The sequence below is a fragment of the Pygocentrus nattereri genome, chromosome 3 (assembly GCF_015220715.1).
Source record: "Pygocentrus nattereri isolate fPygNat1 chromosome 3, fPygNat1.pri, whole genome shotgun sequence".
NCBI lineage: Eukaryota > Metazoa > Chordata > Actinopteri > Characiformes > Serrasalmidae > Pygocentrus > Pygocentrus nattereri.
In genome coordinates, this window is record NC_051213.1 from 23,642,674 (window position 1) to 23,663,084 (window position 20,411).

Below are 20,411 nucleotides of genomic sequence, written 5' to 3' on the forward strand. Positions count from 1 at the left end.
CACAACCAAGCAGCCACGGCCTCCACTTCAACTTGCAGGTGACAGTTTAATTAACAGTCCCTTGGCAGTCTTCACACAACAATAGACTCTCATTTCTTCTCTAAGTGCCAATTTCCATTTTGGGGGCACTCAGCAGGTGCTCACATTAATCTTGAAACAAATTTCATGCTTGTGTTTGGCTTAATTGATATTCAAAAAGGAAATGTGGCACGACAACGAAAATCTGATCAGAGCCGCAGGAAACTTTAATGGATGTTCCTCCATCCGTATTTCATGCACAGTGCATGTCTTTATTCGTTGTTAAGATATGATGTTTTGGGTGTTATGATATAGAATCTGACTGCGAGACCCACAGATGGGTTGAAATGCAGAAAGAAGAATTGAGAAAGTTGAAGCACTTCCTGAAATGCTGAACTATACAACTCCTGTTCAGAGTTTTCAAACAAAGCCTGCATATTTTAGTCAGTCTTCAAACACATATAAATGAACACTGCTCTCTGTGTCCAGGTGTGATGCAGTTTTATTAATGCTTGCAAAAGAACATAAAAAGTGATTAGAGTTAGCAAGAGCGTAGGTCTAGATGTTTCAACATTTCTCAACACAAGCGCTCCCTCAGGAACTAAGCCTTCCACACCAGGTTTCAGGCATAAATAAGATGTATTCTGCCCAAAAAAGCATGTATACTATGTGTACATGGGCAGTTTATGGGCCATGTGTATCAAAAAACTCTCCCTTCGACGTATGTAGTTAAGGGTGGATTGTGCAAATAGTTTTAATATTGGCGATTTTTTCATGCCATTTCCTTTTTCTTCTGTATTTCAAAGTAAATTAGCATAGTGTCTCCAGGAAATTCTCAGAACTTCTCCAGAGCTCACCTGATGACACTTACGACATTGACTTTCCGTGTTATTATTTCCCAGGTTATATTTTTTTAAACCAGAATAGAATTTGAAGAATATTTTACTGGGAACTAGCTTCATTGCTAACACCTCTATCTCTTTGTTACTAAAACAACATTTTCTCTGAGTGTTTGCTGTTACAGGAGAAAGGGAAAGAAAGAACGTTGTGTAAAGGCCTTGGGCATGGAGATGGAGGGGAGCTATGTTTTGTTCCTTTCTCTCCTGCCCCAGATCCCTCTATCCACACACTTGTATTTTTAGCCTTGGCCTTGTACAGAGAGCTCTGAAGCAGACCTCTTTCCGCGGGCCCAAACTGACTTTCTCTCCCTTGGCCCACAAGCTTTCAGGCCACCGGGGCCTTCAGGAAACGCTAAGAGCAGCCGGGGAAACTAGATCACTAGCCTCATGACAAAGGAGCTGTTTGCATAAGTCCAGACCACTGGAGAGAGTGAGTAAATGAACCAGCTGTTAGTGTAGTAAGGCTTTCAGCATACTGGTAAAGACTAAAGGGTACTTGAAATTTCACCTCCGTCTAAGTTGTAAAGCAAGAGATGAGTAGATGTGTTTTCTTTGATAGTTTGATGAGACATGGCAGTAGAATGTCTGAACACCTGCATAGAAGTGGCAGTAAAAGAAAGGGTTTATCAGCTTGCATATAAAGTATTGTCTTTAAACATGTTTCATACATGAGTGGATGATCAGTGTTTTTATTCTCACTAATATATCTTCATAGTAGTCTGAATTGCATGAACAGCAACAGAATCTAGTGCATGTTTCTCCTCTGAGAATTTGAACAGGCTTTTAACAGGAGTTGACTGCACTTCATGTTCTCTGAGAGTCCTTTAATCCACTTTGTCTTATATTTGTCAAGTTGTGATGGTTGTAAGGATAGCATAATATTATTCAGTTCATTTCTAGATTTGTTTACTTGTAAGTCATGTAATGTCCATAAATTATCTTATTCTATTGGCAGATCATTTTCTTGTTTCAAAAATGAGTTTAGAATGGTCTGCCAAAGCAATAAGAAACTATCCTTAGATCAAATGACTTAAAACAACATATAAAAATAGGTTAAAGTATTCTTACAATAATCTTATGTGATGAGACATATTAGATATATCATCTAGATTTAAGACAATTTGCCAAGATGCCATTTTTTCAGTGTGAGAAATGACAGGCCCATAGAACACTTTTAAACGCAGATACTGGTTTGAGTATAGAGGTCAATAGTCTGCAGGAGATCCAGTCACTTGGAAATGAAGCTTGAAAAGAATTTGATTGGCAGGTCCACCTGCCTCGTCTGGAAAACATGCTTTTGAGTGACTTGTAACGCTATGTGCTCAGAATGGATCTCTACACTTTCACTCCAAACATCTGTGAAAAGAGGAAAATAGAATTTATTGCTTTTTTTATTTAAAGGCATAAGAGCTGCCACTTTGAGTACATTAGCCACCCACTTTCCAGCAGTAAAAACACATGCACGTACAGACACACTCTGCTATTCAGCTGACAGCAGGCGTCTGAAGTGTGGTCAGGTTAATTTTCTCCAGGCTTCATTGCACGCAGGCGCACGCTCTTTGCTTACTCTTCGATCATGCAGCCTCATTGTCCTGTGTGAATGAGAGTTAGGCTATCCTGTGGAGATTCACGGTGTGAACTGACCCATACTGCTGCGCTGTCAGTGCAGACAGGCGTGGGGGATAAATAGTCATTTGGGTGTTGCTGATGTGTTCCTGCTAGAGGAAGCGTGCTCCTGCCATGCTAGTAAAACTTGTGTTGCAAGAGATTGACAGAGACAAAAAGCTTTGTTTCTTTTTCTAAGTCCAAGGCATGAGGACAAGTAGCACGTTATCCCCCTCCACCCCAAAGTTAGCTGGAGGATGGTGGGGAAATCAAGGTTTTCTCTTGATGCTCTGTGTAATTTAGCTTAATATTATGGGTTGATTAATTACAGTCTTTCTTAAAGCTGCACTATGTAAGATTCTTTGTTCCTATTGAAAGAATTAGCCATACTGAGTCAGTACACATTAAAGCATGGTGTCCATGTGCTGCTATGAGTCACCTTGTAAAGCCCAAAATAATAATTTAAAGTCAGAGGCATCAGGTCGAATCTTGTGGGAGTTTTTCAGACCACATCATACATCTTCATCTATTTAACGACCCTTAAAAAGAAGATCCAGCTTGATGTTTAGATCTCATTTGCAAAATAAATCTATACTGATAAAGATATGATGACAATAGGAGATAAATCACTTTCATCCTAGGATAAGTTTTGACTGAGTTCTCTTTCAGTATTTGACTGAATACTCGTTCAACATGTTTGCAATAATCAGATTAATTCACTCAGTGAAGGGAGCCGAAACATGAAATATTCTTTCACATTGTGTGACGTTGAGTGCAATTACGCATTTTAACCACAGAGGTCTTCAAATCCAGAAAGCTTACATATTGTAGCTTTAAGTAAAATACACCAAATATGAATCCCACTCGTTACTCAATTTAATTGAAGTACGTTCTGAGAAGTAAAGTGAAGGTAAAGGAGCACTAACTTCAGTAATAACTTTCTAGGTATGCAATACCAAAGAAATGGGGTAACTGAGCCAGCAAATGTTAGCTCCAGCTTCATGTTGATGACCCACACACACAGACTTCTGAAATCAAAATGCAACTTGGCTCGCACTTCTGAGTTTAGTATTTTTAGTATGTAGATGTTTTTCAGGCTTTCTCTTTGTACATGAGTATGTATTTAAATAAGTTAGAGTATTGGTGTGCAGATGTTTCTGTTCAGGTTTTTAAATGTGTGTGTTTATGTATTTGTCTGTGTTCTTCAGCGGCTTGTAAGGACCACCGACGTGCTCTGGAAGTCTCCCAGCACTCAGAGGAGATGGGCTTGATTCTGGGTGTTTGTGCAGGGGGGCTGGTGGTCCTCATTCTGCTGCTGGGAGCCATCATCATCATCATCAAAAAAGGGTAAGGAGCACATTGAACAGCCTCTAGCCCATAATAGACCTGTGACATGGCATGTTGTGCTTTACCATGAATTACCATGAATCATGAATGGCTTCACTGTGTATGCAATTTGGAAGCAACACAGACTTCACATTTGTCTTGTGTTTATTGGATACAGATAACTCTATATCTAAAATCTAAAAGATATAGAGAAGAGAGGAGAAACTCTTTTCCCAATCCCAGATGCTCTGTTCTGATTTTCAAACGCAGATTGGGTCACTCATAGACTATGACTAATGCTAACAGTCATTCACGTTTGCTGTCTCCAGTCTCCCACAGTGTGGCAGGGCAACTGCACAGAGCTTTCATCTTCTGAGATTATCTGGGTGTGAAATATTTAATTAAGGAGAGGTGCAATTCAATTACTCACTTAATTAGGCCTGGCCTGGCATCAGCCTGACCCAGAAATGAGCTGATAATTGGGTGGGAAAAGGTGTGCTTTTGAAGATAACTAGCATGCTTCTCCAAAGGTCTCAGTGCTGATAAGAGAAATGGCCCACGATCCACTACATCTATCTCAGAGTTTCTCACCAGCAATCTGAGAAAAGCCACTTGCTGTTTCTCACTCAAACACATTTCACAACTTGGTGTTGGGGGAGTTCCTGAAAAGCACCTATAATTATAGACTTTGATAAAGTCCCCTTTAATTCATTAAAATCTTTTGCCAGATTAGTTGGGCCGCACGCCTGTCTACATTGGGCATAATAAATAGTGTAAAGTGTATAGTAATTAGGGGTGGGAATCTTTAATCACCTCACAATTCGGTTTGATTACGATTCAGAGGGCTGCAATGCGATTACAAAACGATTATCAATACATCTTGATGCATCTTTTTTTTTCTATACAGAATTTCTTTTTTCTCACTGTGTGAGGACTTGGTAGTTTTAAACCAAAGTATTTGTAATGATGCATAATGCATTTACTTCCATTATCTTTTCTTAGTAAATCAAATGGAAGTGATCTAGAAGGCTCTCATTCACTGCTCTTGTTTCAGATGCTGCTGTCAGTAATCTGCAATACAATGCGTTGTTACGGTGAGATAAGATCCAGTGGAATTGGATGTCCATGCAGCACATGTTACAGCCATCCTGCCCATTTAATTCAGTTATTTTATAACTTCGGATATGGTCACATTGTAGAGAGCCAGGGGTCACTGTGTCAGTAAAATATTTTTGAGACTGGACACTAAATCTCAGGTCCAAAGTGTGCAACATAGAGCGAAAGCCCTGATTCTCATCGACTGAGAAGACTGCAGGTCACATAGCAACGAAGTCTCATCTGGCTAGTAGCTACGAAAAGGCAAAGAGATTTAAGACGAACATTTGGAGACAAAGGGACACAGTTGCGTTCCTGGAATGTTAAGTCTGCAACGAGAGACTGTCAAACGCTAAAAAGTCACTTCTCTTTCGGATTTCCCTGTTCAACCTTAAATGGTGCAGCAGCTACATTTGGTGCCACAGATAGAATTTAAGGTGGAACGGGAAAATTCAAACAAGAAGCTGAAGCGACTTCAGGCTCGTAACACAGCCGAACGCCGAGAGACATTTTACAATAAGCTGCTCTACTTTTGAGGAAAAGTTTTCTGGCGGAGTTGGGAGGAAAGACGCTATAGCTGAACTAAAGTTTAAAGCAGAGCAAAGTAACTGTGTTTTTTTTGTTTATATTTTTTTGTCTATACTAGGACATTAGCACATTAGAGGCTCCCAAGGTGGTTTGATGTTTGTTGAATGGACAAAATGACTCTTCCTAACATTTGGGTTGTGACTCCTGACTGAACCTGGCTTTAATGCACAGTGTGCCGGTCGGATTTCTCACTTATCCAGTTGGTTTTTGTTATGTGCCGCCACAGACTGTCCTTATCCACTTCCAAGTTGCACTTTTTATGTTCCATCAACATTCTAAATATTTAATTTCTACTGTAAAATTGATTTTTGACATTTATGAATCAATTCAGAATCATTCACGTCTGCATCGCAGTACATCTAAGTTTTTCCCGCACCTCTAGTAGTAATATGTTCATGTTCATAGTAAAATATTTTATTATTCAGCATATAATGATTCATAAAGCTTGTTATTCTGTTTGATACAATGTAGTGGTGTCTTGATTCAATGCATTTCTCAACACTGCAAAAAAAGAGTGCCTAAAAGTCTATTAATATGATAATACTACTGTTTTCAGTGTAATACAGCATTCATCATTATGAAATTACAATATATTGTAAAAATGCCCTAGCCACAAGCAAATATACTTTTACAAAGCGTAATTCTTTTCCTCCATGCTCTCATTTTTAAAGTAAAGAGATAGCAATATTTTCAGAGCAGTGGTGGGCTTGCTTGTTGATCAGAGTACTTTATTTACTACAAACTATCTCTAATAAAGATTTTCACGCAAAACCATCTCTAGGGTTTACAGAGAACGGTCCAGAAAAGAGAAAATGTCCAGTGAGCAGCAGTTGAGTGGAAAAAAATGCCTTGTGGATGTTGTTGATGTTGAGGTCAGAGGAGAATGGGCAGACTGGTTCGAGATGATAGAAAGGCAACAGTAACTCAAATAACCAGCCAAAATCTCTGAGGAACGTTTCCAACACCTTGTTGAAAGTATATCATGAAGAATTAAAGCAGTTCTGAAGGCAAAAGGGGGTCCAACCTTTTACTAGCATAAAGTGGCCAGTGAGTATATATATGTCTATGCATAATAGTATGTATAGTACATAATAAGCCTGGGACCTTAAGGAATGAAATAGCTTAACACAATGTTCTCCAAAATGAAAAGAAAAATATGGTAATGAGATGATAATTCTTTGTTATTCTGTACAAAAAGTACTTTAAGTGCATTACTGAATATTTCAGTGTTTCTGAGTCTCAAACAGTGGGACCGATTATGCTGCTAAGCCACCATGAAGTTGCTTCTGTGGCTGGTGATAGCGAAATTCTCTCTGGCAGCAAAGCATTTGGTTGATTCATTAAAAGCTAACAAGGCAACATATTTGATTAGGCCATATCTGCTTTGGCTGCGGTTGTGTCTGTCACTGCTTAGGTTCTGCATGTGTCACATTGCTGGTGTGGCCAAAGCAAGCCTCTGACAGCCTGCCATTTTTCACACTAATCAGAACACTGGCAATGCTTGCATCTCATGTCCCCTCTCCCTTATTCTCTTTCTCTCTCTTCCTCTCTCTCTTTCTCTCTTTTTCTCTCTCCTCTCTTCTCTCCTCTCCAGAAGGGACTACTACTCTTACTCTTACTATCCGTAAGTGGCTTTTCCTCCATTGCACACCATCATTTCCCATTGCTTTAGCTTAGTGCTGATCAGAGAGCACATCAGTGAAGTAACAGTCTTTCTCTCTTTCTCTCTCTCTCTCTCTCTCTTTCTCTCTCTCTCTCTGTTTCTCTATTGTTCCTTTTCTTTCTCTTTCTCCCTCTTTCCATCTCCATCTTTTTCTTTCCTCTTCTCTTTCACACTCTCTCGGTCTCTGTGTTATCAGTAGGAAGCCAGTGAACATGAATAAGACTCCCATTACCTACAGGCAGGAGAAGAGTAATATGATGGGCTCAATGGAGCGCAGCTTCGCTGACCAGAGCACACTGCAGGAGGACGAGAGAATGGCTCTGTCCTTCATGGATGCCCACACCTGCAGCACCCGCAGTAAGAGACATCCACTACACACAGACACACACTTCATGCAAGAAAGGCACGTGAGCTTAGCAGGAGGCATGCTGGATATTATCAGGTATCACATTAAATAGTTTTTTTTTATCTTATAGTTAAATCTTGTGTTTTCGGTACAAATCTCTCATACTAGTCACTGGATATTCAACATGGCACCTCCAGGCAAAGAACTCTCTGAGGATGTGACAAATAGGATTGTTGCTCTCCACAAAGATGGCCTAGGCTATAAGAAGATTGCTAACACCCTGAAACTGAGCTATAGCACATGGGCCAAAGTCATACAATGGTCTTCCAGGACAGGTTCCACTTGGAACAGGCCTCACCAGTGTCGACCAAAGAAATTCACATGTTCAGCATCATATCCATAGATTGGCTTAAAAAAATAGACCCATGAGTGCTGCCAGCATTGCTGCAGAGGTTGAAGAAGTGTGAGGTCAGCCTGTCAGTGCTCAGACCATATGCCGCACAATGCCTCAACTTGGTCTGCATGATCGTTGTCCCAGAAGGAAGTGTCTTGTGAAGCTGATGCACAAGAAAACCCACAAACAGTTTGCTGAAGACAAGCAGTCTAGAAACATTGATTACTGGAACCATGTCCTGTGGTCTAACGAGACAAAGATGAACATGTTTGGTTCAGATGGTGTCCAGCATCTCTTGCCTACAGTCAAGCATGGTGATGGTAGCATCATGGTCTGGGGCTGCATGAGTGCTGATGGCACTGGGGAGCTGCGGTTCATTGAGGGACACATGAATTCTAACATGTGCTGTGACATTCTGAAACAGAGCATGATCCCCTCCCTTGTCTCCAGACCTAAACCCAATTGAGCACCTGCGGAGCATCCTCAAGTGGAAGGTGGAGGAGCCCAAGGTGTCTAACATCCACCAGCTCCATGATATGATACAATGACAAGTTTATGTTAGCCATTTATTAGGTCTCCTCGAATACACATTTCCAGTATTAACAGTCATGCAACAATCTTAAAGCTTTTATACCCATACTGCAAACTATTCCACATTTGTTGATATTTTTCATACACTTTATGGCTAAGAAATCAAAATGTGTAAAAAAAAAAATAATAACTCATGCACCTTTCCAGTCAGGTATACCTTATAAGTGCTGAGCTCCAGATCACAGTGACTCACACCTGAGTGAATACCAGTGCTCTTTCAGTTTAGATCATTTCCAACCTGTTCAGCCTTTCTGGCACACTTAAATTAATGACTCAGCTCACCTACATCCCCCTGTTCTATAGGATTTGTGCTGCTGCATGCAGCTGAACTGCTGTAAGACTACAGGAGCTAAATCATGACACTTCCTATGGCCCACTAAGAACCTTTGTAATGCACATCAGAGAGAATGTAGAAAAGAACTATACAGAAAATGCCTGTGTTTACATTCCCACATATAGTACATACATCTCTCTATATATGTATTTTATAGACACCTGCAATGTTTCTTCTGAACTTAAGGGAACTAAGTAGGGAGTCTGCACAGGACACTGTTGGCTGGATTGTTTTGGTTGATGGACAATTCTCAGTTCTGCAATGACACTGAGGTGTTTAAAAGCACCAACAGCTGTGCAGTGCAACACACACTAACATGCCACCACTACACTACTGTTTCTTCAGCCTCCTTATTAGGTCTGCTGGTCACGTAGGTGAGCACTTTACATGGACCTAATAAGGAGGCCAGTGATAACACACAAACACACACACACATTGTGTGCATGTGTGTATGTGTAAGAGAGACAGAAAGAGAAAGGGAGTATATGCATTCTGATTCAAAGTTTAATTTTCTTGTGGAAATTGGGGCGAAAATACAAAATAATTTATTTGGCTCAAAACTGTTTGATTCAACGAAAAATTAATAGTTGATGTTTGAAGGAGGAGTTCTCTTGATCAAAATGAAGCTTTAATGGCTCATCTCAAAGCTGTCTCGTCCACTCTCTCGAGTCTGCAGCATGTTCTGTTGCATACATGCTGGCTGCATCTCACATTCCTCACATCTGACTGCTAATTTACTTTCATGCACAGCTGAGGTTATGAATTTATAATGCTCTCCACAATCACATTTATGAATTTATAATTACACAGGAGCTAAAAGAGACAATGCCCCTGGTAGTCTTTTCTGTTTTTGTGTCTAGACAATTTCCTTCTTAAATGCTTCAGAGTAGTGAAACATGTGTGTGTGTGTGTCTGTGTCTATTTGTGAATGTTTCTCCTCAGGTGATCCACGCAGCTCCATGAATGAGTCCAGCAGTCTGCTTGGTGGCTCGCCCAGGAGACAGTGTGGGCGTAAGGGCTCTCCCTATCACACGGGACAGCTTCATCCAGCCGTCCGCGTTGCTGACCTGCTGCAGCACATCAACCAGATGAAGACTGCAGAAGGCTATGGTTTCAAACAGGAGTATGAGGTGAGATTTGAATCAAAAAGCAAAATGACTGCACTGACAGTTCCTTTCAGACTCTCCTGTCTCTGATAGCAAGGCTAGAGAGAGGGGCAGTCTTTCTAGTGATTTATTCCAGTATTTATAAATGTCCCACAGCTGTCTCCAACAGATTGCTTCAATTAATTGAAATACACTTGTGCTTAGTCTATTGTCACCAAATATGCTGAGGGACATTAATAAATAGTCACTGTTAGAGTGGATGACAGCATTCATAGGAGCAGATGTCATGCTGCAAGAGCTGCAGTCTCCAGGAGTCTCACAATGTGTCTTATCTATTCTATAGCAAGGGTGATTTGTCAGACAGACCATTGTGCAGTCCCCTCCTTATTCCACCTCACCATATACTTGCATACACTCATATACCCCATACAGAAGAAGAAACACGTACATAATATATATGTTATAAAAATGTCAAAAGCATGTCCTTGTTGTGATGTGATAGCACCGAACTCAAAATGCCATGTAAGAAAAATACATGCATATATTTTGTCATTCAGTATATACAGTATATGTCCACAAGTATGTCAAAATCTGCTCTGATTTCTGCTATTTTAGCCTCACCAATCAGTAATAGGTGCATAAATCAAGCATACCTCCATTCAGTCTATAAATACAAACATTGACTGTAGAATTGCAGAATTAGAACACTTGCATTGAATACTGTGATTATAGGATTCCATCTTTCTCATAAGTCAGTTTATATCTCTGCTGCTGAAGTTGCCCTGGTCAACAATAGGTTATCTTATTGTGAAGTATAATGATCTAGGAGCATTAACAGCTTAGCCATGAGATGTAGCATGAGATGAAGCATAGTACCAATGAGCTATGTAGCTCAGAAAAATTCTCCTCAGTGACAGTGATGTAAAGCACCATCAGACAGTCTGACAGACAAATCTGAGTTTGAAGGACACTGGAAGAACGCTACCTGTCTAAATGCATTGTATCCGTTCTAAGGTTTGGTGGAGAAGGTGGTATAATGGTCTGGGGCTCATTCTTGTGGTTTGGGTTGGATTATTTAGTGCCATGACTCCTACAGTGTTCGGTGACATTCCCAAGAACTGTGTGCCTCAAAATTAGTGGCAACTGCTTTCAGAATGACAGGCCCAGTGCACAAAGCAAGATCCACAAAGAAATGGTTTGCTGAGTTTGATGTGGAAAATCTGACTGGCCTGCACAGAGCCCTGACCTCAACCCTATTAAATGCCTTTGAGATGAACTGGAGCATCATCTGTGAGTCAGGACTTATTGCCCAGCATCACATCTTGATGTCAGTAATTCTTTGCAGCTGAATGAAAGCATCCCTGTAGCCTTAAAAAAAAGGGATGAAAAAGTGCTTGTATAACTTATGTCTTATGAGTTTCAGCTTTGTTTGGGGCTCTCTGAAATCTCTTTTGATTATACCATGTTGTACTTGGGGAGTATTATGTTGTTTCTTGTTTTGCTTATTTGTTTGTTTTATGACAGGCCAGGTGAAAGTCACATCTTGGATGAATGCTGACTCCAGTTATCAGTATTAATTAACATAAAGAAATTACATTGGAAATTGACTTATGTGTTGTTACATTATACAGTCTTTTATTTTAAGTGAATTTTAATGTAATAATTTAGTTCAGAGGGGAATGAGTAAACATGAGTTCATGAAGAAGTACAGTGAAGCTTAGAGTAAAGTCATTAATCAGACATATGTACTTAGACAGTTACAGTCAGTTTTCTGTTTTTTTCAAGCTCTGGCCCATCATTTTCCACTTGAGCTTCTCTTCTCAGTGGTGAGCTTGTGTACTGTGGACTCGTCTGCCCCTGTTGTCAGTTTCTCCACAAGCAAAACCATGAGACAAAACATCATTCTGTCCAATCAATGTGCCAGTGCGAGCCAGCCCCTCTGGAACTCTGCTTGTGGACTCATTAAACTCCCCCTCCCCTCAGGTGGAACAGACTTGGTCCAAAATCAATATACACACTTTTTGTGTGTATGTGTGTGCACCTACTGTATCTGTGTGTGTGTGTAAGAACTGAGTTTATCACTAGACCTCATAATGGGAAGAGATGAAACAGAGGGGAAAAGTTTGAGCCTGACCCCAAACACCAGCTCATAAACCTTATTTCCCAGTGGAAGAAGAACACTGGTCATTGATCTAGACCATGATGGAAAGATGAAGAAGGCATTGGCAAAGATAAGGAGAGAGACAGAGAGATAGAGAGATTGAGCTCCCTGTACCTGATCCCCCAGTGATTTTTCCTCTAGGTCAAGGTTAAAAGGTATGAAGAGTTTATTGATTGTTTCAGAGTTGAGCAGAAAAGGGCAATATTTGTGCCCTATGTTGCTGCTTCTATAGGGCATGCTGAAGTGTTCGTGTGTTGTTGTTTTTTTTTTTTTTTTGTAATGGCCAAACTACTCTGCTTAATTTCTTAATTATGCAATTATGCTAGTCTGTTCATTTATTTTTTATCTGATAAATTACAATTGTATTGCATTAACAACTTAATTCTTTAAAATAGTAGTATGTTTGCTTAACTATAGTTACTACAATCTTTTGGTTAGTGTTCACAGAATGTACAGGAGGTGAAGCCCTGGATAGTGAGTATTTTAGTATTTGAGATAGCCCAGTAATCATATATATATATATATATATATATATATATATATATATATATATATATATATATATATATATATAAAAATTTGAGAGAATTATTCATCTGGCATTAATTGGAGCAATGATGGTCTGAAGATGGGGAGTGGAGAGTGCACATGATGAGCATTGCACATGAGACCTAACTAAACTCACTCCTAACAAGAGCTTATGAGCCACTTCAGCTCCTCAGTGGGTCGTCATTACCTATAATGGACAGTAATTATAGTTGTTTGCTCTGTGGTTAAGTGCTCTGTGTAAGCCCCCTCACCTGTTTTTTGTTCAGCCATCTAGTTCTGCTAAACAGTACTCTTGGGGCATGCTTTTGTGCTGGGCAAACCTGAGGAGTGGAGTAGAGCCTTTAGAGAATAGCGCTAACTGTACAGAGAAGGTGGCAGTGTGTAATCCTAGACTTTGTTTCTTGGCAGGGTAGTTTTGTGAGTGGTTGGGGGGTATAAAGTCTATGATGCCTTTCTCTCTCTCTCTCTCTCTCTCTCTCTTTTTTTTTTTTTTTTTTGCACTGAATGTCATGGTGATGATTTTGTCCAGATTATCAGCTTTTCCTTTGTTTTTTGTTTTTTTTGTTTGTTTTTTACCAACCACCAAAAGTGACTGATATTGCCAGCCCTCTCACAGGGGGTCTACGGCTAATGAGTGTTTATTTTAGTGTGTTGCCATAGAAACAAAGGAAATATGGACAGGCATGAAGAAAATTTTAGATTTTTTTGTGACATTATAAATTGGGTTCTCTTTATTGCTATGGCTGGTCAAAGGCAGCACTTTTACTTGAGCAGAGAAAGATATGAGTTTGTAGACGCACTAGCTTTGCCCAGCTTTGCAGATGTTAGTTGACCACAGAAATGTTGATGTTTACAAGAATTTTCAAAATTGTCATTATATTTACTCAAAACTGTCAGTGGCTTAATAAAAGTGGACCTAATATTTGCTGAGGACATTATTAGTTTGATATTGTAACATTTGTATAACATTTGTTTATAGGAATTTGATAAATGTACCTGATCTCTTTTCTAGAGCTTCTTTGAAGGCTGGGATGTCACAAAGAAGAAGGATAAAAATAAGGGAAGACATGATACGTTAATGGGTTGTGAGTTATCTTTTTATCTTATATTAAAGACAACAGTGGACACCCCAAATACGTTTATATTACATTGCTGCTTTAAAGAACTACATCTACAGATTCCTTATTATTGATGTACTGTTTTTTGTTACCAAGCCATGTTTTAAGTTACCAGACTGTCAAGATTGTCACCCTGTTTACATCTGGCCACTTCATGAATATCAAAATTATACACATAGGGATTATTCACATTACAACACAGGTATAAATGCAAAACTCACTTAAAACAGATTTAAATCTGATTGCCCAGATGACCTCAGTAGGTGGATTTACTTAAGCCAGACATACAAATACAAATACATCAGTCTCTCCAAACCTTATTTAACAACCAAAATATCAAACAATAAATTATGTCACAAAACAGTGCTGCAGGAAAAAAATATTTAAATGCTAAAAACATTTGAGGCAGCCACTAAACCTTTGCATAGAATATGAAAAAACAGAAATGAAGAACAACTTTTATTTTTCTTTTTATGAGCATTTATGCATATAGCACTTATTAGCGATCAAATATCAAATTTTAGTCTGACTAACCAGAGATGCACTTGACTACCAAGTGTAAAAAATGCATACATTAAAATCTCATCAGGTTACAATTCAGATACAAGTTACATGAAATGACAGTTTGTAAACAGGATCTTTGACATTTGCAAAATTATTTATCAAACATTTCCAGATTTCCAGCTAACATTTTTACATCTGTGTGTCTGTGTTTTTGGGCGCGTTTCAGATGATCGCCACAGAGTGAAGTTACACCCTCTACTTGGAGACCCGAATTCCGACTACATCAATGCCAATTACATCGATGTGAGTCCTCAGTCCTACCTATTTTCACAAAACAACCACAGTGTTTTCTGTGTTTACCCACCTCCCCCCTTGTGTCAATCCCCTGTCTGTATCGGCTGTCCCTCTTTCTCTGCTTGCTCTGACCTGAAAGATTGCAGACATTGTTGTCCATTGGAGCTTTGAACTCACAATTAAATTTCCCTGCAGAGGTAGTTTGGGGATTTGCTCCATAGATTCTTTGCTGTATTGATCATGGTGCTGGCAAATCTGCTTTGCGATTATTGTCAAATGTGCTGTTTAGGCTGTCTCCTAGCACTGGTAGAGTGCTTAAGAGCTGTAGAGTTGCCTTGTGTCTGCATGCCTCTTTGAAGAAGCTGATCTGTGTAGGCCCATCACAGTATTTTTTTTTCCTCCTGGAAAACTTTTCTTCTAATGACAACCAATTGATACCCCTAATTATATGCCGCAACCCCACCTGCACTCCATTTTCTTTACTAACATATACAAAGCATGTAATGCCTCTTTTCACATAGGCTGCTAAATCTGTGGGGAATTAAATCAGAGTGCTCTGCTTCAGACAGTGCTCACCTTGACTGTCTATGTGTCTAGACTTGTTTATTTATGTGATCCATTCAGAGGCTACCTCCTCCTAAGAGAAAGTTAGACTGTATTGCTGCTCTATGGCTTGAAAAAAACAAAAAAAAAACAAATATATATATATATATATATATATATATATATATATATATATATATATATATATATATATAAAGAAGTCCAAGTTCAAACAGCCACATGCATATGTTTTTTGAAGCCATATATAATTACTGTCCTGCCTTCCGCCCAATGACTGCTGGGATAGGCTCCAGCACCCCCCGAGACCCTGTTGGAGAAGCGGCTTAGAAAAAAAATATATATAATTACTTTCCTCAGATTTACTGTGATCAGTAATTGAATGTAGTCTCAGACAGGCTTTAACCTTTTCACCTGCATTTCTTAATTAAAGGTTAGATTAGTTAGTCTTTGCTATAAATAAATAATTATTTACATAAATATATTTATATCATTATATGTAGTTTTACATAACTATTGACACTGAAAATTGAAAAGCATAAACAGTCAAACACCCATTAAAGTAAAAAGCAGCACTAATTAATTCATTTTCAGTTACCAATTTGAATCTGTTTCTGTAACACTGACCCATTGGCAGCAAAGTTTCATGTATTAAGCAAAATGACGTTGTCATTGCTTAAAAAAAAAAATGAAAAAAGGCCTGGACTACATGAATCAATGAGCATTTATTTTTGGTCATTATCCAGCCTCTAAATGCTGAGGCTCATTAAGGGAAGGGTAAAGAAAGTGCAGCTGAAAGAATAAAGGATGTGGTGGCTGTGCTGTTGTTGTTCTCGTCCTTGTTGATGTTTTGCTTAAATGGGCAGTAAAAAGAGGCTTTTAAGGATTGTGTTAAGGTAAGTTCAGGTCCTTTATTTAGACTCCCATCATGATGATGGTAGCCATTAAGGTTTGGGGCTTGCGGATCCAGGCTTTGTTAGATGTACTCACACAGCCTGAAGGCTTTTGCCAGTGTTTTCATAATGAGGTTTGTACAAAACACCTGAGTTGTAAGAGTAGTGTTTAGTTAGATGGCAGTTGGCCACAAGTCTCAAATTATTAACTCTCACCCTCAAATGATTTCTCTCCTCTTGGGCTGTTTGTTTGTTTTTTTATTAGTTTGCTGGCTTAAGAGAGGGTGCTTTTAGTGTGTGGCAGAATGTTAAAATGTCATGTAAGCATGTGTGAATACACATAAATCCAGCGCACACAGTGCTGTGAAAAAGTCAGAGACCACCCTGCAGTTGTTGAATTTCCTGTCAAAACAGCCATCAAGCACAAGTTATTAATTTTGTAGCATCAGGAAAAAAAGCAAAAAACACAGATTTAACAGAACATCTCACACAGTGTGAACAACTAAATATAATATCAGTATGATATGTTTTAGTGTTTACTGCTTCTAATTTGCTGCTTTTCAGGTTGTGTGCTTTTGTTTTTTCAAACAATTTGCTGCGATATTCCACAAAGTTGGCTACATCTTCTGTTTCTCACAGTCCAGGTAATCCCAAACGTAATCAGTGATGCTGCCAGTGTCACTCTGGGGTCCAGACTCTAGGATGCTCAATGCATTGGTCTGAGAATATCAGCAGTTTCTGTCTGATTTACACATTTTCTTTTTGTCTAGTTTCTTTTCTGAGTAAGAGCTTTTTGACAGCTACACATCCTTTCAGACTCATAGTGCTGAGTTGTCTTCTCACCGTGTAAGAAACACCTGTGGATTGTTTCGGATCTGAAGCAAGAGCAGAACTTAATTTTCTCATCTCTCTCAAAGATTAAAGCTTTAAGTACTGTTTATCTGATTGTGGCAGTTTTGGTGGTAGGCCTGGTCTTACACGGTCGGAGTTCCATTTTTTCTATATCTTTTAATCATGTTTTGAAGACTGGTTTTGGGAACTATTACTTTTCTTCAGCTTTCCCTTTCTTCAGGCAACTTGATTTCCTTATATGTAATATCTTCAGAAAAATGAGTATCTTGTACTTAATGGTTGTTTTGACTGGAAAGTAAATAAATTAAAGGTGATCTCTGACTTTTGCACAGCTCTGAACATACACTCTAAACATACACACCTGCCATATCCCCATTTACACACTCATGCAAGTATGTACATCCATTTCTAATGTCGTATGCTAACACTTCCTCCTTCTCTCTCTGTTTCTCTCTCTCCCCATTTCTGTCTCTATCTGTTCTTCAGCTTTCTTTGTGTAATCTGTCAATCCTCCTGCTCCCACAGCTCTTTCAGCTTCTCATTAACTAGCCTCTGTCTTCTCTTTTTCTACCCCCCTCCCCACCTCTACGACTTTGGACCCTGTAGATTCGGATAAACAGGGAAGTAAGTACTTCGCTGCTCTTTCTTCTCTCTTTCTTCTCTCCTCCATTTCCCCCATCTCTTCCTCTCAACCCCATAGCTCTCTATTTTTGTGAGGTGATGCTAGTAAATAATGTGAAACATTGCTCACACTGTGCTTTCCTTGTTGTCTTTCCACTCCTGTGTCCACTTCCTGAGGAGCACAAGCTCCTGGACTCCACACCCAAGCTTTATTATGTGTAATCCAGCCATCACAGTGTGAAAAACTGACAGACAGATCACACACCTGTCGTCAAATGTCTCTTCCTAACATGCTTTCATCGCAGAATTTCTGAAGGTGGATAAATAAAACTGAAGATAACCTTTGTGTATTGACTTAGTTCCATAAATCTCATAATCTCAGTTTGCAATGCACAAATTCTTTGAAAACAAAGGATTTCTGCCATAGAAAGTCAGAATAAAATGCTTGAGTCATATAGCCATAAGGCACACACAGGAACAGAAGGTATTTGCTTTCTTTTACAAGTTTAAATAATGATGTTTTCTGTATTTGTTTCATATATACATTTGCTATATATAGATATAGAAACGTTTAATGAGCTGCCAAATGAATGTTCCTCAGAAAAAGATTCAGAATGACAGTACAAATCCTATGTTTGGAAATGTATCATATTTTTATCATATATTATGTATCATATATATATATATATATATATATATATATATATATATATATATATATATATATATATATATATATATATCATATCGCCATTTTCCATGTTTTAGAATAGATGGTGTCAAGGTGGGATATTTCTGGCTCTTCCACAGCTCTGCATAGATAAAGATGTCCCTGTTCTCATTAAGGCTGTGCTAATTAGCTGAAGAGTTAAATCAGATGTGATTAATGAGGCAGAACACTAAACTAATGGAGCTGTGCCCTGGAAGGAACTCAGTTTGACACCCCTCTGTTTTAGTTACCCTTGTGATAGTGATGACACCATAAATTTAAAATAAAATATGGAATTATGCAGTGACCAGAAAGTGTTAAATAAGTCAAAACTAACATGTGGGGGCCTACAGAAATCCTTCACATGGCAAAATTTTGAGTCACGTTTAAAACATGAGACATTTAAAGGTAAAAAAGCCAAAACTGGGAAAATCACATTAAGGGTATGTGACTTTGGTCGAGACAAAAAAAGCCCAGATGATTTTACATGTCTACGATTTTCCATCCCTAATTAGAATGAAACAAGCTGTTTTGCTTTTTTGGGGGTGGTTTAGGTTTAGGATACATCAGTGTCATGTACCAAACTCTCCTTATTCAACTATGCTAATCTAAATAGTTTTTCTCTGGCACCTTTAAAAGATTCAAAAACATTCCATTAAGGTTCTGTTTTAACAGTAAGAGCAGAGCACAATATAAAAGATTTAACACACCTCCTTTCTTCACAGGCACTGTGCTATGTCTTGTCAATTTTTTGACTGTAACTTTCACTTTAGCTTTTTGGACACATTGGTTTGATAACTACTTATCATTTATTTCAGTTTTTTTGTGATGACAAAGATGTTTACCATTAATGAGGTCATTCAAATATTGGGCACTGTGCTTGCTGTTTTCTACCATGCTGTGAGGCCTGTCCACATGATGGACGTGTCGCCACACATACACTCTTAAAAATAAAGGTGCCAGGAAAGGTTCTTTTTTGTGTGATGCCATGAAAGAACCATTTTTGTTTCCCTAAAGAATGTTTCATTTGTTGTAAATGAGATGTGTGACTGTGAAGATTTTTTTCACCATATATCGTAAAGGTTCTAGAACAAACTTTGAAATTGGTAAAGAACCTTTACATTATATGAATATATACCTTTAGAAGGTTCTTCACACTCACACACACACTAATTTACAACCATGGATCTCTATAACATTGCTCAAAGAACTTGTTGTTGTTTCTTTACTTTTAAGAGTGAAATAAAGTGTAAATATATTACACTTAAAAAATACATTTTAAGAGTTAAAAGTGTAAAGAGTACATAATAAAATTTTGAAAATCGTGTTTCAGAAACTACAGAAAATGCAATGTCAAATGTGATTTGATATTGACCTGATTGATATTGATATTTGCAACATAGACATTAGCAGTATCTGACAGGTTTCTACAGGCCATCACAGATGTCTTAGATTCTTTAAAGTATCCCTCTTATGTCTTGATGCAGCTTTACACACTTTTGGCTGGAAGATCCTGAGTACTTGTTGGCTCCGTAAAAGTACATTTTGCATTCATACCTAATTCAAGCATATTCTGTGATTATAAAAATTTCTAAAATAAGTATTTAAGCATAAGCCTTGCAAAGTATACAATACAGTCTTGTGAGTCCAAACTTTTGACTCGTAGTGTTCATAATACGAAGCAATTTTATGTAAAGTTTAATCCATCTATTAAGCGCTTTCACAGGAGACAGGACTTTGTTCAGTAAAGCACTGTGTCTAATAGTGTGTCAAAAACGTAGAACTTTTCTAAGAGGACCGTTGTGTCTTTTCACTTTGAATCCTGTTAAGCTTCTGTGTGCTGCTGGGCATTATTCAGTCGGAATCTGGGGATGGCGCTTTCCACCTAGCTATTCTGGCTGTTACGCTTAACAGCAGTTATTAGGATCGAAAGGTGGTTGTCAAGGAGAAATCTAGTACAGTTAAATCTCTAAACACTGGAGCTCTTGTTTTTAGCTTTACTGACATAGAATGAGATAAATTCAGCATGAGAGTCAGGACAGAGCGAACCCTAAATCGGTGTCAAAGCGTCTTCTATGGTATTTGGTTTGTTCTTGCATTGTGTCAGCTTCCACATAAAGTCCACGAGAGCTGACAGCTTCTACATCAGAACCGCTTTGTTTGCACTAACATCGCCCATTAAAT

At 38.6% G+C, this 20,411-nt stretch overlaps 1 protein-coding gene across 12 annotated transcripts in view; it reads left to right on the forward strand.

The window, feature by feature from the left end:
- ptprub (protein tyrosine phosphatase receptor type Ub) overlaps positions 1 to 20,411 on the forward strand; it is a 252,566-nt gene that overhangs the window by 196,102 nt on the left and 36,053 nt on the right. For 2 of the 12 annotated variants that reach the window (XM_037537134.1, XM_037537133.1), the window contains exons 14-20: positions 3,731 to 3,869; positions 7,126 to 7,155; positions 7,391 to 7,551; positions 9,802 to 9,989; positions 13,688 to 13,760; positions 14,524 to 14,600; positions 17,504 to 17,521. In XM_037537134.1, coding sequence (XP_037393031.1) covers positions 3,731 to 3,869; positions 7,126 to 7,155; positions 7,391 to 7,551; positions 9,802 to 9,989; positions 13,688 to 13,760; positions 14,524 to 14,600; positions 17,504 to 17,521 — 686 coding nt within the window. The remainder of the gene's footprint in view (positions 1 to 3,730; positions 3,870 to 7,125; positions 7,156 to 7,390; positions 7,552 to 9,801; positions 9,990 to 13,687; positions 13,761 to 14,523; positions 14,601 to 17,503; positions 17,522 to 20,411) is intronic. The other 10 variants (XM_037537137.1, XM_037537138.1, XM_037537135.1 and 7 more) reach the window with 9 other exon arrangements.